Raw genomic sequence first — 25,352 nt, forward strand, 5'->3', positions numbered from 1 at the left:
TGAATAAGAATCACTGCATAGTACTAGGAGGTATATACAGCCACATCTAAAAATGCATAAAACACAAACATTTATGTACAGCAATTTTTCCTTTCAGTTTGTATAGAGAAATACTGTTTTATAATATGAGAAAGTATAAAGCAGACGCACATGCAACAAGGACATGACAGTTACATGTAACTCCTCCCCACAAGGCTAAAATAAAAGAAGTGTTGAAACCTGGAATGTTTTCGGATTGAGGCTTCAGGAGAACTTCAGCTTAGAATGGATCTGAAGTATTTTTAAAGGCTTGCTCCAAAGCCACCGGAAATAAAGGGAAAAGGTCCAACGATCCCGTTCTGCCCTCCCTCACAACCCAATGTTTAAGTCTGAGGCTGAAAATAAACAATCATACCATACAAAACTTTGTATATTAGAATACAAAAGGTAACCATTTACTTTTTGTATAAAATACAACTTTTTTGATAGTATATTTATTTCACATATATATAAATATAACCCAAAGAATATGATTTTATTATTCCTACCAAAATATTATTATTAATTTGTTTTTACAAAAGTTTACAAAAACAAATAAATCTTTATATTTACAACCCAATACTGCAAAGAGCTCCTGGTCTGTGGTGAAAAACATAAGGGAAGCGCACGTGGCCACTCTTACACAAAGCAAGATTGTTTTAGAGACCGGGGTTCTTCAGAACTGAGATTGGTTTCAAGTTTTGGTCACGAAAGTCATTCATGGGCTCACATTTAAAATGCATTTTGTATCTTAATACAACAGCAAATAACCTTTACACTGCTGCATGGGAGGTTGAATTTGTGTACAATATACATTGTTTAATGTTATGGTGACAGAATTTAGACTCAATTAAGGGCCTGACTCAATGCCTGCTGTCCTTGGACAAATTCTCATTAACTTCAGTGGATGCTGGATTAAGCTGAGGACCAAAGTTGTAGTATTGGGGCCACATTCTCAGTTGTGCCCATTTACACCTGGGCTATGTCTACACAGGCAGCCTCTGTTGACAAACTGGGGTTTTGTCGACAAAACTCGCTGAGCGTTAACATGGGTCAAGTGCTCTCTCAAGAGTTTGCCTATAAAACAGCTGTTCAGCCCGCATTGTTATACCTCTCCCCAGTCAGGTATAGCACTCTGTTGACAGAGTTTGTCGACAGCGTGCTACTGTAGACAGTTCTGTTGACAGAGAGGGCTTGTGGTTCCCTGGACAGCAGGGTTTGCACAGCTTGCAATCAGCCGTTCTGTCAAGAGAGGGCAGGGCAGTGCGGCCGTTCTGTTAACAGAGAGCCTTGCTCTTTTGAGCCACTTTTATGTGTAGATGTGACCTATTGATAGAGGTACTGCTGAGGTTTCTCTTTCGACAGTGACCTCTGCTGACAGAAGCTGCCCATGTAGGGGTAGCCCTGCTGAGGATCTGCTCTTCAGTGTTCAGGGGGAGGGGGAAATGTAAATTTTGCCTGAGTTAGGACTGTGGTAAGGGACTCCTGGCTATTGCCCAGCAGTGACTTGGCTCAATTGCCCATAAGTACATATGCCATTTCAGGGGGTTACCAGACCTCTTGCTCAGGGCTTCTGATAAGACCATTGAAGAAGGAGTGTACTCTCAGCCACTACTGAACAGGAATTCAATCATTCATGTAAGAACTTTAGCTTCACTGCTGACCAACACATTGACTCTGCATACGACATGCCTAGGGCTGGCTCTAATGCATCCGAGCGTGTTGGTTAAAGTTATTGCAGACCCATTGGCCATTATCTTTGAAAATTTGTGGCGATTGGGAGAGGTCCTGGACAAATGGAAAAAGGCAAATATAGTGCCCAACTTAAAAAAAAAAAAGGAAGGAGGAGAATCTGGGGAACTACAGACCAGTTGGCCTAACCTCAGTCCCTGGAAAAAGATCAGGTGGGGGAGTGGGATCCTCAAGGAATCTATTTTGAAGCATTTGGAGGAGAGGAAGGTGCTCAGGAACAGTCAACAAGGATTCACCAAGGGCAAGTCATGCTTGACCAACCTAATGGCCTCCTATGATGAGCTATTTGGCCCTGTGGATGGGGGAAAGTGGTGGATGTTATACACCTTGACTTTAGCAAAGCTTTAGATATGGTCTCCCATAGTATTCCTGCCAGGAAGTTAAAGAAATATGTCTTGGATGAATGGAGTATAAGGTGAACAGAAATTTGTCTAGATCATCAGGCTCAACAAGCAGTGATTAGTTGCTTGATTAGTTAGCTGCCAACATGAAGAGCAGTGTTCTGGAGATGGTCCTAGGACTGGTTTTAATCAACAACCCCATTAATGGTGTAGACGATGGGATGGATTGCATCCTCAGCAAGTTTACGGATGACACTAAACAGGCGGGGAGAGGTAGATATGCTGGAGGGACAGGTTAAAGTCCAGAGAGACTTAGATAAATTGAAGGATTGGGCCTAAAGAAATCTGAGGTTCAACAAGGATAAGTGTAGAGTCTCGCACTTAGGACAGAAGAATGCCACATTGCTATAGGGTGGCGACTGACTGGCTAAGCAGAAGTTCTGCAGAAAAGTACACAGGAATTATAGTAGATAAACAGCTGGATATGAGTCAAAAGTTGACACTGATGTCAAGAAAGCTAATGGCGTATTGAGCTGTGTTAGTGTAGAGCATTGCCAGCGGATCCAGGGATGTGATTATTCCTCTCTATTCGGCACTGATGAGACCACCTCTGGAGTAGTGTGTCCAGTTTTGGGTCTCTCTTCTAAAGGATGTGAACACATTGGAGGGTCCAGTGGAGGGCAATGAAAATGATCACAGGGCTGAGACATGTGACTTATGAGGCAAGACTGAGGGAACTGGGATTATTTAGCCTTCTGAAGATTTGATAGCAGCCTTCAATTACCTGAAAGGGGTGGGGGGGCGGTCCCAAAGAGACTGGAGGTAGGCTATTCTCAGTGGTGGCAGGTGATAGAACAAGAAGCAATGGTCTCAAGTTACACTAGGTTAAAATCTAGGTTGGATATTAGGAAAAGCTATTTCATTAGTAGGCTGGTGGATCACTGGACTGCATCGCTTAGGGAGGTGGAATCTTCATCCTGAAAGATTTCAAGTCCCAGGTTGACAAAGTTCTGACTTGAGGGATTGGACTGACCCTGCTTTGATGACCTCCTGAGGTCTCTTCCAACCCTATTCTTCTAAAGCTCGATGGCACAGGAGGGCTGATTTTGATCCTACACCTGATTTAAACTGGCGTAACTCTATTACAGCAGTGGAATCACTCCTGATTTCTACAGGTGCCAGGGAGTGTAGGCTCAGATCCATGGTATTGCTCTACTCCCAGATGCTTGTTTCACTTCACTCTCAATCTGGGCAGAAAGTTACATGACTTGGGATGAGGAAGTTGGTGATCAGACAGAGCAGACAGCCCTGCTCTCTGAGCCCAAGGCATGCAGTGGGGGAAGAGTGGCTATTGGGTCTAGCAGTGCTGAACATTCCAGCAAGCGCATGTCTGGGTGGGTTAGAAATGTAACCAGAACTCTGGCCCAGTGCAGTGAGAGGCTGATGCACCCTTTCTACAGGTGCAGAAGGTTCTCCTGGTCTGAGACTCCTTGGAGGTAAAACCTCCTGCCGCCACCACCTCTTGTACTGTTTGTGTCCTCCCTTCTCTACCCCCTTAATGTAGCTCTCTGCCTGGGAGCGATCCCTGACTGTTCAGAGGAAGGCCCTGGTCAGCCTCTGCACTGGTGCACAGAGCAGGGAGAATGTAAAGGGGCTTCCCCCTTACCGACCTCCATTTCTCCTCTGTGAAACAGGGAGATGCACGGATAGGACCATGGCTCTGACTCCACCTGCCCAGGGCAGCGGAGCTGGTAGAGTGCATTGTGGAAACATGTCAAACACTCTCTAAGGATGCTGGGGCTTCTGATCTTGTGTGTATGTATTTCAGAAGCCCTGAAGAAGGAACTTCTCCACAAAGTAATGATGTACTGGAATGCATTAGGAACAGAATCCTTGCTAAACTTCTTGTACCATTCAGAAATGCACCACATGAGTACAAGAGATCCTGCAAAGTGTCAACTCCATTCATGGTGACACACAACATGGATTAATTGAAACCCATACAGACGGTCTAGTGTTATCTCTTGGATCACCTCCAAGCATCTACAAATGGACTGTGTATTCCCTTGCTGTGTCTAGCCTTCTCTGACTCAGACAAGGTTGTGAAGGATTCTCACCAATTCAGTGCAAACGTGTTTTTCACCTGACTGGCAACATCCCATCTCTCCCACAGTGTTATAAACAGAGCACTCAACCTCCCTGCCAGGTGGGCAACTGGGAAAATAACCAGGCCGACTGTTTTTTGAACAGATGAGTTTGAAGGGCCAGATTTTGATATCTCGACTCTGGCTGCATCAGTATAGTATGCATTAGAAGTATACCTTCCTCTGCAAATAGGCTCATTGATTTCAGTATATTACCAGCACATTTTGGTTTCACTGGGGCAATTCAGAAAGGAAGGGCCTACTCCACCTGAGTAAAGGTATAGAATCTGGCCCATGGTGAGCATCCACCAGACCATCACCAGTGCTTAGAGTGCCCAAGCATGGTCTCTCTTCTGACTGTCTCGACCTGGTGAATGAAAAAGCTACAGATATTCTCCACAGGAGCCACACTGCATGGTTGCAGACTGAATCAAAATCACAATGGAGGTCTTCCTACATGCACATATATCCCTGCTCTTTCAGGATCTGACATGTGCTGGCCGTGAGAATTTGACAGACTATATAAGGCCAATATTGTCTAGTACATTACCAACACTTCCACTGCTTACTGGGCACTTATAAGATATTTAGGGGTAAATTAGAGCTAAATAACAGCATAGAACACTGAGAGCCAGGACTGGTGGCTGTAAACAAACTTTATGGGACAACAGGAAACTTTCTCACACTCACAATAAGTGGTTGTCCAGCTAACTATAATCACGCCAGGTTATGGATGTTGCTGGATGACAGAGTGCCAGTTTAGAGATGTTCAACCTGAAGTTGAATACATGTGAAACTCAGATATGGAATGGGGAAGTATTCTTTTGGGGTCAGTCCTCGCCTGTATCTCACTCAAGCTGCCCATTCTAGCCACTGGCACCATCTGTAGAAGCAAGGGGCCGATGGCATATTTAAACCAGGGACTACACTGAACCTCTTACGTATTGGAAAAACAGCCCCCCTGCTTACAACAGACCAAATGCCAGAAGAGAGAATGTAAAAGCTAGCGTCCGGTGAGACTCTGGCATGTCTCTCACACAAACCACTTTCCTCCCTCCTTGAAAGGAACCACTCCCCTTTTCTGCAAAAGTTAGATGGTTTAAAATGAAACCCATTGAAAGGAAAAATGAGAATTTCTATTATATAGAAGTAAACAATATTTATAACATACAAGAATTAGTTGTACAGGGGGTGTGACCTTGTGAGGCACAGAGTACTTCTACTGAGGATAGAAGACCCTGAGCACTTTGTCCAGGACTGTATGGGGGTCAAGCACACCCTTTAGGACATCTGTTTGCAGAATGCAGCTTATACACCTTCCTAAGCCAAATGCAGACAGCTCCCGGGAGAGCAACAGCTGCACATCTAATGGATTGGCTGTAAACCTCCTCCTCTGTTTTAACTTGACAGGTATAACCATCACCCTCCATTATACTGTCATCTAGGGTAAGATTTAGAATCAGCTTTAGTTCTTAGACCATCTCTTCAAACAGAGTACTCTCTCCACTAGGATCCTCATTTTAAATCATTGATTCTTAGATAGCCCAGCCGCTGGAGAGTAAATTAACATAGCAGATTGTTGGCCTTTAAAGAGAGATCTATTGTCAATCCCACCTTTCAGTACTTAGCGCATGTGTGCTTTGTCATCAGCATTGTTTCTTATGAGTGACTCCCCAAGATTTCATCAAGGTTGATGTCTTTCATCCAGTCATCATTACCAGGCTCTGTTTTCAATAATGATTCTATAAAGTCTGAATCACTGTTGAGTGCAGGCCCTATGTTGTCACCCTGCTGGTTAAGAAAGTCAAAGGCTAAGTCATTACCATGGTCAGTTCCTTGGTAAGCCCTAGAGTTTTGGTTGGTGGATGTAAAATTGGTTGAATGTAGGGATGATGGTGGTGTCATACTTGTTCCCGGATGATTCAAGTTAGGCACCGTTTGTGCTCTGATCTGGTTCGGTCCTACACTTACACCTCTTAGTGACCCAACAGGCTGTCCATTTACAGGTTGGTTCATTTGGTTGAGAGGAGGTCTCATTTGTCCTGATGTTGCTAATTGGTTAGGAGGTGCCATAGCACGCTGAGGAAACTGTGTGTTGCCTATGGAGCGCTGCAGAGACTGGTTAGGATATGGAGTGCTTGTCGGGAAACGAACACCTGTTGGTTTCAGTGCATCCTGCTGCTTTGTTGCTGCCTCTGGAGGGGGCCAGTTTTGAGCAACAGCACTGGAAGTGATCATCACGTTTGATGGTCTTTGTGCTGGGATACCTGTCGTTCCATGGTTTAAACCTGTTCTCACTTGCTGAGGGTTAACTACTGACCCAGTCCCAAAAGCTGTTATGTTGTTTCCTTGTGTCAGGATTGACTGGCGAGACATCATGGGGTTATTTTGACTGGTTATAATTTGGTTTTGGTTTCTGTGGTGCATTTGGTTCATTCCTGACGTCATGTTGTATGAGCTCGATTGATTAGAAGAAATGTTTCCATAACAGCCAATGTTCCGGGCTGCTGAAATACAAGGCATTCTGGATCCATGGGGAGTTGTCAAAAGGCTAGAATTCTGTGACATAATGCTGTGAGTGGATATCGGATTTGATAACGACTGATTGGAGCTCATACTCACTGCAGGGGAACCACCTAGAAAATGAAAACAAAAACAAAGATCTGTAGTGAGACTTTGTTTCATTAAGATGCACAGTAGCTTAAAATCAAATTTCCCTATAGAATAAGCTCTCAGCTGGTGCATGTTGCCCTTGGTGGACTCATGAAGATTCTACTTGTTGGTGAGGTCTCCAAAATCCATACTACCTGAAGTAAGATCAGATCCACTTTCCATTTAAGTCATTGGTGATCTTTTCATTGACTTAAGCAGAAGCTGGGTCAGATCCATAGTCCTTGACTGCAGTATCAGTAGTCTGCAATTCTTCTGCCTCCATAAGTTAGAAACCAAAAAAAAAAAAAAAAAAAAAAAAACCCTTGGCAAAAAAAATGACAACCACTACCAAGGAGAGAAGAATTTACTGTATTTTCATTGCAATAAAACGTCAGCCATGGGAGACAGCATACTTCAGTGATTAGAATGCAATGGAGTGCCGATCAATATTTCTAATTTCTTATTCGCTATGCCATTGATGGTCTATGTGACTTTGGGCAAGTCACTTAACTTGTCTGAGCTTGCATTTCCCTGTACAGGTTGAAACTCCCTTATTTGGCATGCTCTTGTATGACAACATCCCTCATCTGGCAAGACAATGGATGTTGCTGGACCAGAGAGCAGCTGCCAGGACACCAGACGGGAACCTGGGCAGCCCTGCAGCAGGAAGCCAGCTGGGGTGCAAGACCTGCTGGCAGTCCCAGCTTCAGGGATCCTGGCTGCGGGCAGGGGAACCTGGGCAGTCCTGTGGCTGGGTGCTGGATGAGGGGCGGAGCCTTGCTGGCAGCCCCAGCTATGGGGCCCCCTTCTTGCCTGGGGGAACCCCAGCAGCCCCATGGCAGGGAGCTGGCAAGGCAGAGAGCCCCACTGGCAGCCCTGTAACCATGGGGCCACAGCCACACGGGGGTAGCCCAGAAGCCCTGGAGGAGGGATCCTTGCAGGAGCATGGTCCCCCTTCCAGGCAGCCGGACTGACCTCCCCTCATCCAGCAAATCTTCTTGTCTGGGACCACTCAGGTCCTGAGGGTCCTGGGATGAAGGAGATACAACCTGTATGTGAAATGGGGATATATATTCATCATCCCTCTGCTTTCTAGACATTGGAATAGAATGTTTTCATTTCTCCTTCCTACAGGTGTTTAATTTTTTTTAATGTACATTTATATGTGAGATGAGCTTATTTACTAATCATTACTATTTTGGCCACTGAGGTGGGGTGGAAATCTCTTTGAAGCTGGGCCCCAATTTGTGCAATGGGCCGCAATCAACAAGAACCTAATTATCTTCACCCATTTACCAAACCCTTCACAGGTTTCTCTCTGTCTGGCTCCTAGCCATAACCCTACAACAGTCATATGTTCCAAACCAACACAGCTGGTCTTCTGCAGCACAAGCCTCCCTAGGAAGGTGGGAGAATTATGCATGTTCCAGGATGACATGCATCCCGAGCACCTAGTCTCAGGGAATGCTATTGACAGGCCGCTGAGCTGCACTAGATTTTTGGTAAGGATTTTTACTAAGGTAAAAATTGTTGCTGAGTCGATCACTTCATTAATCAATCTCCAAAACTGATGACCTAACAATCTGTTTCTCAAGTAATATGGTCACACTGGTCAGTGCTATCGAGGAATGCCTGGGGCCTGATTCTCCTCTCATTTGCACCAGAGTAAATGGAATAGCTACTCTGAAATCAGGTGAATTACACAGAGATGGAGTTGACGTAAGAGGAGAATTGCAACTCTTAGCAGGTTACATAAAGATGCCTTAACACATTGACAGACTCATTTCACTTATGGCTGGGATGAAGCCACTCCTCAGGTGGAACTGGCCAGCTCCTTAACAAATCTGAGTGCTACCACCTCCCAACTCTTGTGCCATTCCACAAGATTGTTACAGGTCAGATGTGCTCAGGGCCTTGCTTCCATATCTCCTCCAAGAGGCAAAGTTTGCTCTTTTTTTGTGTTACTATTTTTAGCCTTGCATTTTTAACCAAAATATTTTCCACACTAATTTCTTCCAGATGGGAAGACATTTCTTCCATAGCAGCTTAGACAGTGAGGGACACGGTGGTACTCAGGAGAATTTATTGCTGAGTTTACCTGCCATGGAGATGGGGTTTATTGTTATCATGGTGGAAAAACGCCCAGGAATGCAATACTAAGTAGCGTTTCACAGTATTTTCATGGTATTTTATTTAACTTCTTGTGTTTTGAGCTGTTTCCTTTCTTCCATGACTTAAGCACAGCTATTCCCAGAAACAAGCAAGTGATTCCCAGCTGCTGCTCCCTTGTGCAACAGTCTGGCGGGTTTCCTGCAAGCTTATAGCAAAGCCCTGTCTCCTGTTCTACTTGGAAAAGTTACTCTGCTCCAACTTTGCTCCTTGTGTATATTCTGTTATAGCTGGTGATTTAATTTGGCCTCAGCTTGGTGGGGAAGGGGCAGATGTACTTGCTGACCTCTTGAGGTCCTTGCAAGCTCTACATGTCTAGGATTGCCAAGCCTAAACCCGCAAAAATAAGGCATCAGTCTCCAAAGTGTCATGAGGTTGGCATGAGATTTTTATTTGCTTTCTGATATTTGAACTTTAAGTGCGTTTGGGTCACTTTTCTCCACAGTTGGGAGGGCTAAAAAAGTACTGTTTTTAAAACAAAAGCAGAGAGTCGCAGTCAATCATGGAACTCCAAGAGCTTTAAGAAGAAAAATCTCGCACAGTTCCAAATTGCAAGAGCTGGTGGTGTTTTCGCTCTGGCTTGCACTGCAGGTGATGTTACAGCAGAGATAAACTGGGGTCTATTCTTTCTAGCTCACTGTCATGGGAGCTTAGCCTTTGAGGGGACTCAGGGACTAACCCAACTGGGGCAGGCTCCTGTAAGGGAAAATAAGCTAAGTCAGCCCATCTGGAAGCAACTAAATCTGTACCTGAGCCACAATATGTGCAATGGACAACAATCAGCAAGATACTAATTATCTTCACCTATTTACCAAACCCTTCACAACTTTCTCTCTGTCTGGCTCTGACACATGACCTTACCACACAGTCACATGTTCCAAATCAACACAACTGCACTGTAACAGCCCAAGCAACCCTGCTGTTTGGCAGGTTTGGCTAATTTGCTAATGAGCCTGATAAAGGGTCACAGGGCTCTCTGAGGTGGTTCCCAGAGAGCAGGCCCTGAATGACAGGGGTAGGTCACTCAATCAATTCCTCTGTCCCATTCAATTCTTCTGGAGCATGTGGCACTGGCTGCTGCTGGAAAACAAGATTCTGGGCTAGGTGCTAGCTGACCCCATATTGCTACTCATATCTTCTTAGAGGAAGCTTCCAAGGAGAGTTGCTCCTAGGAAAGCTGAGCAAGAGTACTCTCTAGAACAAGGAGCCCTAGAGGATGTGCTCCTAGAATCAGGAAACTCCCAAATTGTGTCAGGAAGACCAGGCAGTCAGGAAATATAGGCTGCCCCACAGAAGAGCTGCAGCTGACAGATCATTGTAGCTTTCTAGCTCTGGGGAAGGTTTCTTCCAGATAGTGGAAGACCTGGCTCTAGGGTGGGGACCCAACCGAGAGAACACTTCTGGAGCAAACTGGTGGATATGGGTGGGAATGGATAAACTGAGACTGGCTCTGCCAACCAGCTAAGATGCTTAGGTGCAGTCTTGCTTGTGTTTTCATTGGGTCTTTGGTTAAGAAAAAAGATTCCACAGAAGGGTATTTTTCCCTATGTAAAGCCTTGGTGAACTTAATGATTATATTAAGGGAGACTGAGACAGGGAGCCCCCTACAGTGTCAGACTTAATCAGCTCTAGACACTAAATGGAAAGTACACCCTATGATGGTCACCCTCAGCAGAACTGCTTGCTAAATTTGAGTCACTGATGCCTATGGAACCTTCTTGAAGACAATAGATCTGCAAAATGTCACTAAGGGCATATCTTGACCTGAAAATATTTGTTACGGAATATAGATCTATGAGAAGGAAAGAACTCTGATTCCAAGCTGAGTTTACAATACAGCTTGTTAGTTGAGCATATTAGATATGGAGATCACTCAAAGCAAATGTCATAGAATCCCACAATCCTATTTTACAGTATCATTCTTCAGAACAGAATTCCACTCTAATCTTATCTGCTGCATCTTCCTCCTTTCCTGCATCTCTTTCTGATTCCATTTTTGTTCTCTCTCCATGCTGTGCAGCCTACTCTTAATGTGGGAAAACAAACAGAATACAAATTCAAATCCAAACCCATCCCTCTGTAGTCCTTATTTAGGCACAACTCCCACTGAAGTAAGGCCCAAAGGGATTATTCTGGAGAATTGCTAATTACCTCCATTAGACAGTTTGACAAAGAAAATGAAAGACATCAAACTTCAAATGGCTCAAAGGAACTTTCTTTTTACACCACACTTAAGCGATCTGTGGAACTCATTGCTACAAGACATCATTGAGACTGATGTTTCAAAAAAGGAGTGGATGGGTAAATGATTATTGAGATCACCGCAATTATATCAGCTAGGGTACAGTCAATGAATTAAGGATATATAGACTCTCATGCTTCAGAACATAAAGTAACCATCTACTGATGGGGCAGGTTCTTTCATTAAGGGGGATTCTTGCTTATTCCTCTGAAGCAGCTGGTACTGGCCAATGTGAGATGCTTGTATGAAACAGACTGGCTAATTGATACTATTAATATTGTTTTGCAATTTCAATAATACCATAGCTATAGTACTGATGTTTTCAAAATGTACAGCAGAGGCGCAATCTGCAGCACCCACTTGGCAAGGCGGGTGTCAATCCGGAATTTTCTCCCTGAAGATTTCCTGAGGGTGGGGGAGCCTTCAAGACACTATTCTCCACTACTTCATTTCCTGTTATTTATGCTGGCACAAAATGCCGTATCTGAACAGTGGAATTTCACATCCACTTGGCACTTGCTTTTGCACCCGACGTAACTGACACTGAATCAGGCCTATCCTGTCAGTACTTGTGGAGGCCTTCTGGCCAGTCTTCATAACCACGGTTTTCTTTTTGGTTAAGTCCCCTTACCAGAATACTGGTTTGCTTGCTGCATGCTGACCACGTTCCTTCTTTGGTCTTTGTAATCTGGTGGTGGCCTTATCAAGTGTCTGTTCAGTTGATCTTGTGGAGCAATTTTCTCCTAGGGAATTAGAGCAGAAATGGAAATATGTTACTTTGTTTTCTTTATACTTTCTACTTGTACTTACCAAATGGAAGTGGTTCCTTCCCCTTGCCTCCCACTGCCACAGTGGTAGTGCTGACCAAAGCGTTAAAATTGCTCTTTATGGCCCCAATCTATTAAAACCAATGGAAGTCTTCCTCTGATTTCAATAGCTTTGAGTCTGGTCCTGCTCCCATTAAAGTTATTGTCTACTGGATCAAGCCCTAGCAGTCTAGTGGTCTATTCTTCCTCATTTTGGGTACCAGTGACACAACCAAAAAAATCTGCTTCAGCTTGTAAGTTTGTACTGGGTCTAATGCAATCAAGCCATGATTCTAATTGGGGATACAGGACATTGTCATAATATAAATAATTAACTTCAATAATACTAGCCTTGTCTACGGTAACCAACTGTCCCGTTTTTCCCAGGACAGTCCCTTATTGAAGCTGTCTCACAGGCATCCCGACTTTAAGAAAATGGGCTAACTGTCCCATATGTTGTGGGGTTCCTGTTCCCTGGGACTCAGTGTAACGAGATGGCAGCCTCCACTGCCAGGAACCTCCTCCACTGGATGGCTGCCCCATTCCATGGCACCCCGCAGAGGTAGCCTTTGCTGCTGGTGAGCTCTGCCACAGGGTGGCCTCTTCATTCCCTGGTGCCCCCATGCTGGGAGGCTGTGGAGCTCCCATCCTCTATTCCCCCTCATCAGGAGACTTTGGAGCCCCCATCCCTGGTGCCTAACTGTGGGGCAGCTGCCCCCATTGCTGAGGAGCCCTGACATGGAACGGCAGCTCCTTATCCCTGGAGACCAGTGTCCTATATTTGCCACAGGGCAATGTGGCCACCCTAGCCTTGTCTCAAGGAAGAGAAAGCAAAAACTGGTGAAAAACTGAGATTTGGGAACTAAAACATGAGCCTGTGACCTTTCTACCTTTTCCCTTCTCCTCAAAGCCAATCCCTTCCCCTCACCCACCTCCTTCCTCTTCACTGTGCCATTGTGTCTACACTGCACCTGAGGCAAAATCCCCTCTGTGTTCTACCATCTGTCTGTCAGCCCCTGTACCAAGCCTGTCAGTCTAACACCTCTCAGAGGTGTGCCCTGAAAAGCCCATGCCTCTTAGAGGTGACACAGAGATGCTGGCAGCAGAAGTGCACAGTCCTGGAGGAAAATGGTCTTGCCGCTGAGGAAGCCAACCCCTGTGGTGGTGAGGATTCTGTGCCGAAGCTCTGATTTCAATGGCCATGTCTATGACACAGGGAGAAGAAAGGGGAACTATGACAGGATGGGACGGTCAGTATAGAGTGAAGTCTGCTGGTTCTCAGCTTAGCCTGTAGAGCCGATGTCACTCTCCTTTGGCAGTGGTTTCGGTGCCTCTGGGGTTACATGCTGAGGGCCAACTGGGTTTTAGTGCATGCTGTAGAGAGGCACTGGCGCAGGTTCGTTCCCTCCTGTGGACAACCTGGGTCCATCAGCCTTACCTGTGGCTAAAGGCTGCCTCTCACACAATTTAGCTGGGCTGTGAAGGAAGGTATGTGCTCTCTGCCAGACAAATGCAGCCTGTTGGCTCCAGGAGATTCTGTTTGTTATTCTCCCTTAAGGAAAAGGCCTGAAAAGAGAGTGGGGCAGAACCCTGAATTCTCCCTGGGCTGCTAAGGGAGCCCATCTTGCAGGCATCAGGTTCATGGTGTTAGATTCATAAACTGATAATGTCAACAGCACATGTCCTGATCTCCTCATCAAGGGCTTTAGCTGACACACAGAACTCAGTGGCAAAACTTTCATTGATTTCAATGGTACAAGAACAGGCCTAATACTCCCCTTGGAATGTGTAGAATCACAGAATCCTAGGGCTGGAAGAAACCTCACGAGGTCATCAAATCCAGCCTCCTGTCCAAAACAGGATCATCATCACTATCAACAACCATGGTCTCAGTGCAAGTTGGCATCTGATTTCTCCCTCACTATTTCCTTCCATCTTTCCCTGTCCAGTGCAGAGTGCCTTAGTTTCTGTAGATTAGCTCTGCACCAATCTACTATATCATCTACCCATCTACCCATCTGTGGGGTCTGCCTCTCCTATCTGAACTGTCCATTATGCCAAAATCCAGGGTCTTGACTTTTTGTTTGTTGTTCATTCTGCAGATATGCCAGACTAGCTGTAACTTGCATTGTATAACCTTCTGCAGTAGGCTCTTTTGGCTGTATCTTCGTATATAATTCCTCATTGGTGACCTTCGGCATCCATCCTATTCTCAGGATCTTTCTATAACAACACTTCTCGAACGCCAATATCGTTTTCTCTTCAAATTTTTTGTTATCACCCATGTCTCACATCCCCACAACATGCTACTGAATACACGTTTTCAAGACGCTCAGCTTTGTTCCTAAGCTAATTGCTTTGTTTTTCCTGATCTTTCAACTCGCTCTTGCTTTTGCTATTCTAGTCACTATTTCCTTCTTACAGTCTAGATCATCCGTTATGTTGCTCCCCAGATACGTGAACTTCTCTACGTTCTCTAGTTCAAACACATCTTCCTATTTCCTTATCTCCAAATACCATTGGTTTTATCGTTGTTCATAATCAGTTTGTACCACATTTTCTCCTCATTTAGCACCTGCACCGTCCTCACTAGCCTTTCTTTGTCTTCCTCAATGACAACTATATCATATGTGAACCTCAAGGTGTTAATTCTCATCCTGTACACCAACATCCCTTCTTCCTTGTCCTTGATCTTGTCCATTGCTCTCTCTAGGTTTGTGATGAAGATACTCAGTAATATTGGATCTCCTTGTCTCATACCACTACTTGTTCTAAACCACCTTCCCAACTCTCTGCATGTTCTCACCATTGTCTCCACATTGTCATTGATATCCTTCATCAACCATATCAGTCTGCTATCCACTCCATTTGACTCCAACACCACCCAAGTCACTTTCTGATCTATACCGTCAAATGCCTTCTGAAAATCGACAAAGCAATTGTAGATGTTCTTGTTTCATCAAGCTTTCCCTGCTATCAATCTTAGTGCCAATATCTGCTATATGGTACCGCTATCTTTCCTGAATCCTGCTTGTTCATCTGCTAGACATTCTTCTATCTGCGATTTCAGTCTCTCCATCAGTATCATCATCAACATCTTGCCTAGATGACTCCTTTGGGCAATTGTGCTGTAGTTTTTGCACTCCAACGTGCTTCCTTTTCTGCGTATTGTCACTAGCACAGATTTTGTCCATTCCTCGGGTGCCTTCCGTTCTTTCCACAATGTATTACATAATCTGTGTATTTCCTGAATCATACTTTCTCCACTGTACTTGATCATCCCTCCTATGAGCTTATCATTTCTAGGGCTTTTGCTGTTCTTTAGCTGTTTCATTGCTCTTTCTACTTCCTCCTTCGAAATATTGGTCTCGCTCTCAATGCTCGATGGGGATATCTCTTTCAGTTCTTCCATCAGTCTCTCTGAGACATTTGGATCCAACTGTGCTTTGTACAGATTGGAGCAATATCTCATCCATTGCTGCACAACCAACTTCTTGTTCATGACCACTGCGTTCTCATCTTTGATTGCTTTCTGCTTTGGCTGCCACTTCCTATTAATATTTCTAATAATCTTATATACCTCTCTGGACTTGCCGTAATACCTCTCTATGGCTATGTCTGCACTAGCCCCAGAACTTCGAAAGGGGCATGACAATGAACCTAATCGAGAGATGCTAATGAGGCACTTCCATGAATATGCATTGCCTCATTAACATAATGGCGTCTGCAGCACATCAAAAGCACTGCTTTTGATTGCACACGGCTCGTCTACATGGTGTCCTTTTTTGCAAGGACCCCACACTCTTCAATATCCCCTTATTCCTATAACCAAATAGGAATAAGGGGATTTCGAAGTGTGTGGGGTCCTTTCAAAAAGGAATCCGTGTAGACATGTTGCGTGTGATCGAAAGCAGTGCTTTCAAAGTGCTGTGGCCGCCATTATGCTAATGAGGCACTGCATATTCATGGCAGCGCTTCATTAGCGTCTTTCAATCAGGTTCATTGTCATGCCCCTTTTGAAGTTCTGGGGCTAGTGTAGACATAGCCTATATCTTCACACTGCTCCTCTAACCATTTCACCTTATCCTTTCTGGCTGCTTTCCTTATCTTGTATTTCACACTATAAAAGCAGGATCAACCCTAACTTAATCATCCCAGCCAGGACTTTGTCAAGCTGGGACTTAAAAACCGCTAAGGATGGCGATTCCCTCCCCACCCTAGATAATGCATTCCAGTGCTGCATCACCCTCTTGGTGAAATAAAGCAAGTTGTAAAGCGAAGCATAAGCAAATATGATCTTGTTTGACTCAAAAATCTGGCTCCAGAACATTATTTATAACCTGTCAGGCATCCCAGAAATGACACGACGTGTCAGCAAGTGTGAGCAAGGATTTGGGCTTTCACCTGTATTTGTTTATAATATATTTCTATAATAATAATTAACTACCAAATCAGCAGTATTGATTTACACACAGTCATGCCTAGCATTGTGTTTACTGTCCATTAACTCCTGAATCTCACCCATTCTCCTGAGTGTGCTGAACACTGCACTTGTATTTCATGCTTGGGATTAGTGTGAGCCTCTGGTCTGAGGCGGGCTGAGCAGGAGCAGCCTCCCCTGAAAAAATGCTGGGAAAATAATCTCAGAAACCAGGTCTCTTCAGTTAGTGCTCTGTTTGTGAAGTGTGGTGGGTATATTCACCCCCTTGGCCTCCAGGAAACACATGCCAAAAACCAGAAGCTCAAGTTGTGACACTCTCCAGGAGTTTTCAAAACTTCAAACAGAAGGAATCCGCTCACTTCTAGCAACCCAGCGTGCACAGCAGTGAGCTGGGGACGAGTCCTCTGTAGATTCCCAGAGGCAGCATGTGGGTGGTCTCTCACAATTCCCACCATCTGCTAGCAAAGGGAGCTGAACATCCTCTGCATCCAAAAAGCTCTGCAATCTGCTTTCTCTGTGAACCTGCCAGCAAATCTAGCCAAACTTTCACCTGTATCTGAAACACAATCTATGTTTGGGAGGGAGGATGGGGGAGACAAAAAAGATTTTTTGAGCACAGCTGAAGAAGGTGGCACGTAGGAATTTGTAAACCTCAAAGGACACAGTTTTCAGAATCACAGCTAGAATAAGACCTTGTCTACACTATACAGTTTTGTCAACAAAAGTCAGTTTTCTTTGACAAAACAGTGGAGATGTGCATGCTAAAATGTTCCGCCAGCCTCTGTAACTCCCCCATTAGACTGACAAAATTAAACCAACATGAAAATCAGGACAGAGCTTTCTGTGATGTAGTCAGTGTGGCATAGGCACTGCCCTTGCTGAGGTTGCCCTCAGAGGCCTCCAGGAGGTGGCCCACAATGCCCATCCTGGTCAGCAGTTTGAGATCTGCTGCCTTGCAGGTACACAGAGATGTGCACCTCCCCTGTTTAAAGGCCTGGAAACTTTTAAAATCCCTCTTCCTGTTTGTTCAGCGTGGACTGTTCACACTGCATCTTCCCAGCTGACCATGCTGGCTGTCCGGAACAGATGCACTCCCACCTAGAACACACTGGAGCTGTTGGGTCTGCGGGGGTGGAGAGAGGAGGCTGTGCAGTCACAGCTTTGCTCCAGCTGTAGGGCATATTGCTCATGGCATACAGGAGAAAGGACACAAAAGGCATACAACCAGGCGCTGAGGCAGGCATGCCAGATGGCAAAGAAGGCCAACTGTTGCGTTTGTGCAGCACCAAAGACACACCACATCCATGAGGAAATGCTCACCATCTTCAGCTGTGACCCCATCGCCATGAGTTGTGGGGGCAGGGGACTGAAGTCAGCAGCCAGCAAAGTCAACCCCAAAGATGAAGTGGTAGGTGAGGAAGGAGAGGTGGAGAATGACGTGATAGGGGCATGTGGAGGCTTGGCAAGGCAGAACCTATTTTTGATTTTGGAGAGGTTAAGCCAGTCCTGTCACTCCAGTTCCAACACTCAGTAAGCACACATTTTGATTTAATACTGCATACTTACAGTTAATTGAGATCTTATTTATTTTATTATATAGTAGAGGAGGGTTAAGAGAGAGACATTAAGAACAGAGACTATGCAGCTACACCACTGGGGCCTGGTGGAAAAATTTGTTAATGTACAGCAGGATGACTTGGGAATCCTCCATAGAGATCTCCAGGACATTTTTGAGTAGATACTCTGAGATCCTATGCTTAAGGTTCCTTGGCAGAGCTGCTTGTTTCTTCCCCTGCTGGAGGAAACTTTGCCATGCCAACCAGTACATTTCTGCAGGGATCAAAGCAGCACACAGGCGAACCTCCTACAGACCCAGTCAGAAGCTGCATGCATGAAGGAGATGCACCCTGGCATCCTGGGTCACTCTCAGGAGTCAGGTATCAGGTTTGATTACCCCAGCCTATGGAAAAGCGTACCAATATTCAGAATAGTCTCCCTAAGCCCTCTTTGCTAACCACCCAGACCCATGGTCCCATTTTGCCCATTCCCGCTTCCCAACCACTGGCTGCCAAGCCCACCATATTTGGGACTCTCACCAAGCTGTGTGCTAGCCAAGGGACAGTGTAACCTTTATGAGTCATGGCTGAGAGCACACACACAATATTGCCGCTGTCCGTTGTTTCTTTGGCTTCAGGGTATGTGAAGTTTAGGGTTGGAAGAGACCTCAGGAGGTCATCTAGTCCACTTTCTGCTCAAAGTAGGACCAACCCTGACCAAATCATTCTAGTCATAGCTTTGTCAAGCCTGGGTTTAAAAACCTCTAGGGATGGAGTTTCCACCATCTTCTTGGGCAACCCATTCCAGTGCTTCAGCACCCTCCTAATGAAATAGTTCTTCCTAATATGCAACCTAAATCTCCTCCACTGCAACTTGAGACTGTTGCTCCTTGCTTTGTAATCTGTTACCACTGAAAATCCTCTTTGCAAACCCTGCTCAGGTAACTGAAGGCAGCTGTCAAATCCCGGCCCATCCTTTTCCTCCGAAGAGGAAGCCCAGTTCCCTCAGCCTCTCCTTTTAAGTCATGTGCTCCAGCCCCATACCAATTTTTGCTGCCCTCCTCTGGTCTCCAATTTGTCCACATCGCTTCTGCGGGAGGGACACAAAACGGGACACAGTGCTCCAGGTGTGGCCCCATAGTCCCAGGTACAGGGGAATAATCACTTCCTTTGATCTGCTGGCAATGCTCCTAATAATGCAGCCCAATGTGCCATTAGCCTTCTTGACAAGAAGGGCACTCTGCTGACTCATATCCAGCTTCTTGTTTACTGTAATCCACCCAGGTCCTTTTCTGCAAAACTGCTGCCTAGACCAGGGGTGTCCAATCTTTTTTCATCGGGGGGCCACACGGCAATTTTTGACACGTTCTGCAGGGCCGAACACAAAATAGGCCCAAACCACCCCCCGCACCCAGACTTAAACCCCTTGCAGCCCTGAACTGCTCCCCCTGCCCTCAGACTTAACACCTCCCACAGCTCCAAACTGCTCCCAGGTTAAACCCTCCCCCAGCCCCAAACCACCCCCAGCCTCCCCACCCGCCCACAGCCACAAACACCCCGCAATCCCAAACCACCCCCAGCCTTAGACCCAACCCCTGCATGCACCTCTCTAGCCCAGCTTCTCCATCCATCTGTCTCAACACCCCCCACTGCCTCTCCAGCTCAGCCTGTCCATCTGTCCTGACAACTCCCCACTCCCCCTCCAGCCCAGTCAGTCCGTCTGTGTTCTGTCTGTCCAGCTGGGTGCCACTACCTTGAGGACACTGCTCATTTTGGTGAGCAGGGCACGGAACTCCTGCGCTGCCACCTCAGGGTAGGGTAGAGCTGGCCCTGCAGCAACTCCTCGGTGATGACGGCCTGGCTGTAGTAGGCAACCTGCATGATGCCGTTCGGCAGCATCCTCAGTGGCTTGACGCCCTCAGCGGGGCTGCTCTGCTACCATGCCGGCGGGAGAGTGAGAGAACGAGTGCGCGCTGGGAATACTCGTTACGGGGACCCTGTGGGGACAAACCCCAGCGAGGGACAGAGCCTGCATTCTCCACAGAGAGCCCTGCCAGCTCCACCCCTGTATCTCATGGCAGGGTGCTGGAAGCTGCCCCTGTCGTGCTGGACACACCTGGCCTAGCCAGGTGGTCCCCAGCCTGTAGGTGGGCAGGGGATTCTTCCACCCTAGGTGCAGGATTTGCACTTCTCCTTGTTGAACCCCATCAGCTTTCTGATTACACCCCTGCATGCCTGAGCAAGGCCCTTTATACTCCTCTTTAGGCACCTGTCCAAGCTTCCACTTCTTGTACGCTTCCCGTTTGTGTGTAAGACTACCTGAGGTTTCTCCGTTAAGCCATGCTTGTCACCTGACATATTTGCTATTCTTTCTGCACACTGGGATTGTTTGCGCCTGCTGCCTCAATATGGCTTCTTTAGAATACAGCCAGCTCTCCTGGACTCCTTCCCCCCTCATATTAGCGTCCCAAGGGATCCTGCCCATCAGCTCCCTGAGGGAGTGAGGCCTACCTCAGATATACCAGCTGAGGGCGTCCATCAGATATGGAGGCAAACCAGGAGGAGTAAGGAGGGCGTGCTTTGCAAAGTGCAGCAGTCAACACACACAGCAGACAGCAAAACAAGCATGCCAGTGGAGACATTTAATGAAAAACTCAGACTGGACTTCCCTGTAGCCACCACGACACATGGACTTCCCCCATATTTCACTGTACTACACCTTACACGCCACCCCAGCGACTGGTTTTTCCAATGAAAGCCAGAGTTACACACAACTTTGAAACCCTTAAGTGAAAGATTGCTCCTCATTGCCATGTCCCCTGTTTGCAAATAAAAATAGTACATTATCCTTTAATTAAAATACAGTCTGTAAAACAAAATGAATCTTTGTGTCATGCACGTGGTAATTGCCGCTAAAATTCAAACACAGAGAAGAACATTTGCTGATTGTAATTAAAGCTCAGGAAGCAAAGGGGTCATTCAGAGCAGCAAGTAAATATTGCCAGCCATATGCATAACGCTACATCACTGGGACTCATTTCCAAAATGCTCCTTCAAAGCACCTCTGATTTGAACAGCTCCCTGCTAAGCCCTTCTAACTGCCCAGGTAGCTGGCAGCTCAAACACAGTAGCCAGCCAATCCACCTCGGCGCTCCAGCTGGGGAAACATTTCTCCCATCATTTTGCAAATACCATGAGGAGTACAGCAGGCTGCTATGACTATTGGAATATTGTCTTCAGACAGGCCTGTCCTGTCAAAAAGGCAACACCGGAGCCTTTTAATCTGTCAAAAGCACATTCAACAGTCTTTTGGCACCAGCTGAGCCTGTTGTTGAAGCGCTCCTTGCTGCTTTCTAGGCTCTTCCTGTAAGGCTTCATGAACATGGAGTAGGCTGGGTCTCCAAGGATTATTCCGGACATTTAAACATCCCCGGTTGGAATCTTCTGATCTGGAAAGCAAGTCCCTGCCTATAGCTTTCCATAATGGCCAGTGTTCATACGGAGGTGTGCGTCATGCACCTCCCATGACCAATCCACCTTGATGTCAGTGAAAAAGCCATGGTGATTCACCAGTGCTTGCAGGGCTCTGGAGAAGATGCCCTTTTGGTTGCCATACTCCGTTGCAAGATAGTCTGGCGCCAAAATTGTTATATGCATGTCATCTATTTTCCCTCTGCAGTTTGGCAATCCCATTGGTTCAACATCAAGTATTTCCTGCACATTGCTCAGCTCATTGCCAAAATGCTCCTTCAAAGCATCGCTGATTCAAACAATCCTTTGTAGCAGACGCCAGTAAAAGACCCTGCACACTTGCACCACTGCAACTACTACAATAGAATTTCCAGCTCCAAACTGATTTGCGCCTGACCAGTAGCACTCTTAAGTTGGCAGCTCTCATGCACTAAGCACCACTCACTTTTCCATCGTGAAGTCAGCTCTCATTCGGGTGTCTTTGCACGGCAGGGCAGGGGCGAGCTACACACAGTTCCGGGAAGGGTCTTGGCACGTCCAGAAGTTCTGCTGCCACAGCTTGTTGTCCCATAGATGCATCACAAAGTGATCCCACCACTCAAGTGCTTGTTTGCCAAGCCCAGTACCAAGGTTCCACAGTGTACACCTGCTCTGTGAAAGCCAGCAGCAAGTTTGGATTAGGTATTTCCACTGTGCAAGAAGGACAAGCACCAGAGGTTTGCCTTATGTTTCACAACACATGAAATATTGTAGGATCACTTGCATTGTGTTCATAACGCTCATCACCAGACTGGTGAGCAGGTCAAAATCGATGCTTTCAGATTACAGGGGCTGTTCAAAAATGGTGCAGAACAAAGTTGGAAGCCCATGGAATGATGGGACAGAAAGTACTGTATCATGGGCCAGGGGGCATACCCCTATACTCCCAACATACATTGTGATCTATTCCCAGATGTCCCAGATGAAGAAGGTGGCAGGTTGCATAGTGGGATAGCTATGCAACGTTCTCTTTCTCTTGATTAAGAGCACCATCTGTGGATGTGTTCTGCCAACACATGGAGCATTGTGCAGACATGTACAATCGATATAATCGAACCAGCTTATTATCACCGATGTAATTTAAGTTGACTTAACTCTGTAAATATCCAAAACCACTGGTGTCAGGGGAGGAGGTTTCTCATTTACACAAAGGCTGCTGTACACGACTCTGGCAATGTGCAGGGGCATTAATGTGGAGGTAAGTTACAATTTATTTTCTAGATTCTTTACACTGCCAGAATGGTGAAAAGAAGGCTCAGTATAAATGTGAATTAGGCACTGGATGTTCATCTGAACCTGGTCAGAAATCAGACCTAGTTTGACCTCTTCTGCCTAAAACAGGCCCTCTTGTGAGAAATCTGGTTCTTCTGCTTCCCACCATGGCTGTAAACACTGTGAGAACACTCTTTGTTGTGGTATTCAGGCGTTTCCATATTGCAGTTTGGGAACTTGTACTCTGATTAAGATTTATCAGGCTCATCTTAACAAACCTCCCAACCTGAACCCTTGTGAAGAACAGAAACCATTTTGTTCCCATAAAAGCCTTGGTCTGCAGTAATTCTTCTAAATTGCAATGGAGACTGTTTGATGTGTGTGTCTGTGTGCTTGTGTGTCATATATAACAAGCACGGAACACAAATGACCACAAACTGATCCATAGAGGGCATCACTTTGGAATTATTATTTTCATTTCTTTTTACCTTTCCTTTCAGTGCTTCTCAGGCTGCATGCTGGGCCCGATTCTCCATTGCTCTGCCTCTTGTATAGTCCCTGACACCGGTACAAAGTAGATGAGAGGAGCTGCCAACTTAAATTGTCATGATTTCTCACTCACTTTACACTGGGGTTTATGGCTGCACCAGCTAGAGAGCAACAGAGAATTGGGCCCCTAGGAACCAGAATTACAAATAAAGCACCGTAAAAGAAACTCTCTGCTTTCCCTCAAATCAAAGAGAGGTATGACCACTGGCTATATAGATCTAACGGTGTGTCTGAAATATGAAATAGAATTCATATAGCCCATGATCCAGCAAAACACTTCAGGAAGTGCTTAACTTTAAGCACCTGCCATTGAAGTCAATGCTCCTTATTCCAGTGTACACTAAAACTACTTTACACCACTCTGCCCATTTACAGAATCCTTAAAGTGGGCGCAAACAAATAACTTACACTCACTTGAATGCTTTTCTACATAGCTAGAGTGGTCACAGTGGCTTCAGTATAAATGAGAATTGGGTCCCTGGGGCCTCTCACAGGCTTAAAATTAAGCATGTGCTTTGCTTGATTGGGGCCATAATCTGGAGTAACCAAATGAAACTGAGTTACTGGAAATTTAGACTCAATATTAGGAAAAATCTCATAATGATAAGAACTCAGACTGTGGGATAGTCTCCTAAAGAAAGTAGTAAAAGCTTCAACACTCAAATTATTTAAAATAGGCTGAACAAAGCACTATCTGCTATAGGAAACAGCAATTAGTGTTCAGTGGATGGACAAAATGACCTAACTGATCTCTCCCATCCCTAATTTTTATGTATCTGATGAAAATAAAATAGAAATTAGAAAGGAAATTTACTGCTTCTGCCATCATCTGCTGCTGTAGAAGGAGCTGCTGTTTTTGCTCCATCATCTGCCTCTGCAGAGCCTGTTTCTTTTCCATCAGTTGCTGATTCAACATTGATTGCTGGGGCGAGGTCACGTAACCACTTCCAGAGTTTGGATTTGAGCAAGGACTGGAATTTGGACTGGGGCCTGCACCTTGGCCTACCACGGAGTGCTGCTGATCCTGAAAAAGAAAAAAAAGAAACAAAACCAAAACGGCTTTTGAATGATAAAATGAATAAAAAATTAAAAAACATCCTGAAAAGGCAATGACTCTTTTTACACCGAGCAAGTGGGCAGCACTGCCCCTTAAGCCGCAGGACAAGAGACTGATAACAGAGGCTCATACAAAGAAGCGATCAGAAGTAGTAACTCTAATGCAGGCTTTGAAAACCTACCATGTGGTTTCAGTGGGAAACCTTGACATTCTAACAGGAGTTTATGGAACCTCAAAGGAAGTAACTGAGCTCTCCTGGGAATTTTATAGGGAACTCCCATAAGAACACATGGCAATTCGTATGATTACATGCCAACAGACACTGCATCTATCGGAGGGGCAGCCGTGTTAGTCTGGATCTGTAACAGCAATGAAGGGTCCTGTGGCACCTTATAGACTAACAGAAAAGTTTTGAGTCTGTCTGTGCTCACGAAAGCTCATGCTCAAAACTTTTCTGTTAGTCTGTAAGGTGCCACAGGACCCTTCGTTGCTGTTACTGCATCTATTGACACCTTTAATTTGGTAAGAAACAACAACTATTATAGTGAAACTTTCTACTAGACGTGACAGCTATTTGGTACCTTCTCAGACACAAGGAAGTGGTTAGCTGTCACTTTCGGTGCAGTGACCGGTGCCTTTTCATTTGCACCTTCATAAGGTGACCATGTCTTCCCACCCCAAATATGGGACAGGGAGATATCGGGGGGGGGGGGGGCTGTTTCTCCTGGCTCCACCAAGCCCCAGGGAGTGGGGAAGGAGGTGGCGCTCTCCCCTGCCAACACCGGGAGGCCCAGGGAAGCGGCAGCCACCAGCCCTCCCCCTGCTCCCCCGCAAGGGAAGTGGCAGGCACCAGCACTCTCCTCTCCCTCCCCCCGCCGCCTCAGCCGCAGGGTAGCAACAGCT

The 25,352-nt window shown here is 45.8% G+C and overlaps 1 protein-coding gene across 1 annotated transcript in view; it reads right to left on the reverse strand.

The window, feature by feature from the left end:
- Positions 1-472: 472 nt before the first annotated feature.
- The window catches only part of MAML2 (mastermind like transcriptional coactivator 2), a 315,731-nt gene continuing 290,851 nt past the window's right edge, over positions 473-25,352 (reverse strand). The window contains exons 3-5 of the mRNA XM_074984399.1: positions 24,207-24,416; positions 11,950-12,061; positions 473-6,891 (exon numbers count right to left, since the gene is read on the reverse strand). Coding sequence (XP_074840500.1) covers positions 5,915-6,891; positions 11,950-12,061; positions 24,207-24,416 — 1,299 coding nt within the window. The 3' untranslated portion in view covers positions 473-5,914. The remainder of the gene's footprint in view (positions 6,892-11,949; positions 12,062-24,206; positions 24,417-25,352) is intronic.

The sequence above is a fragment of the Carettochelys insculpta genome, chromosome 1 (assembly GCF_033958435.1).
Source record: "Carettochelys insculpta isolate YL-2023 chromosome 1, ASM3395843v1, whole genome shotgun sequence".
Classification (NCBI taxonomy): domain Eukaryota; kingdom Metazoa; phylum Chordata; order Testudines; family Carettochelyidae; genus Carettochelys; species Carettochelys insculpta.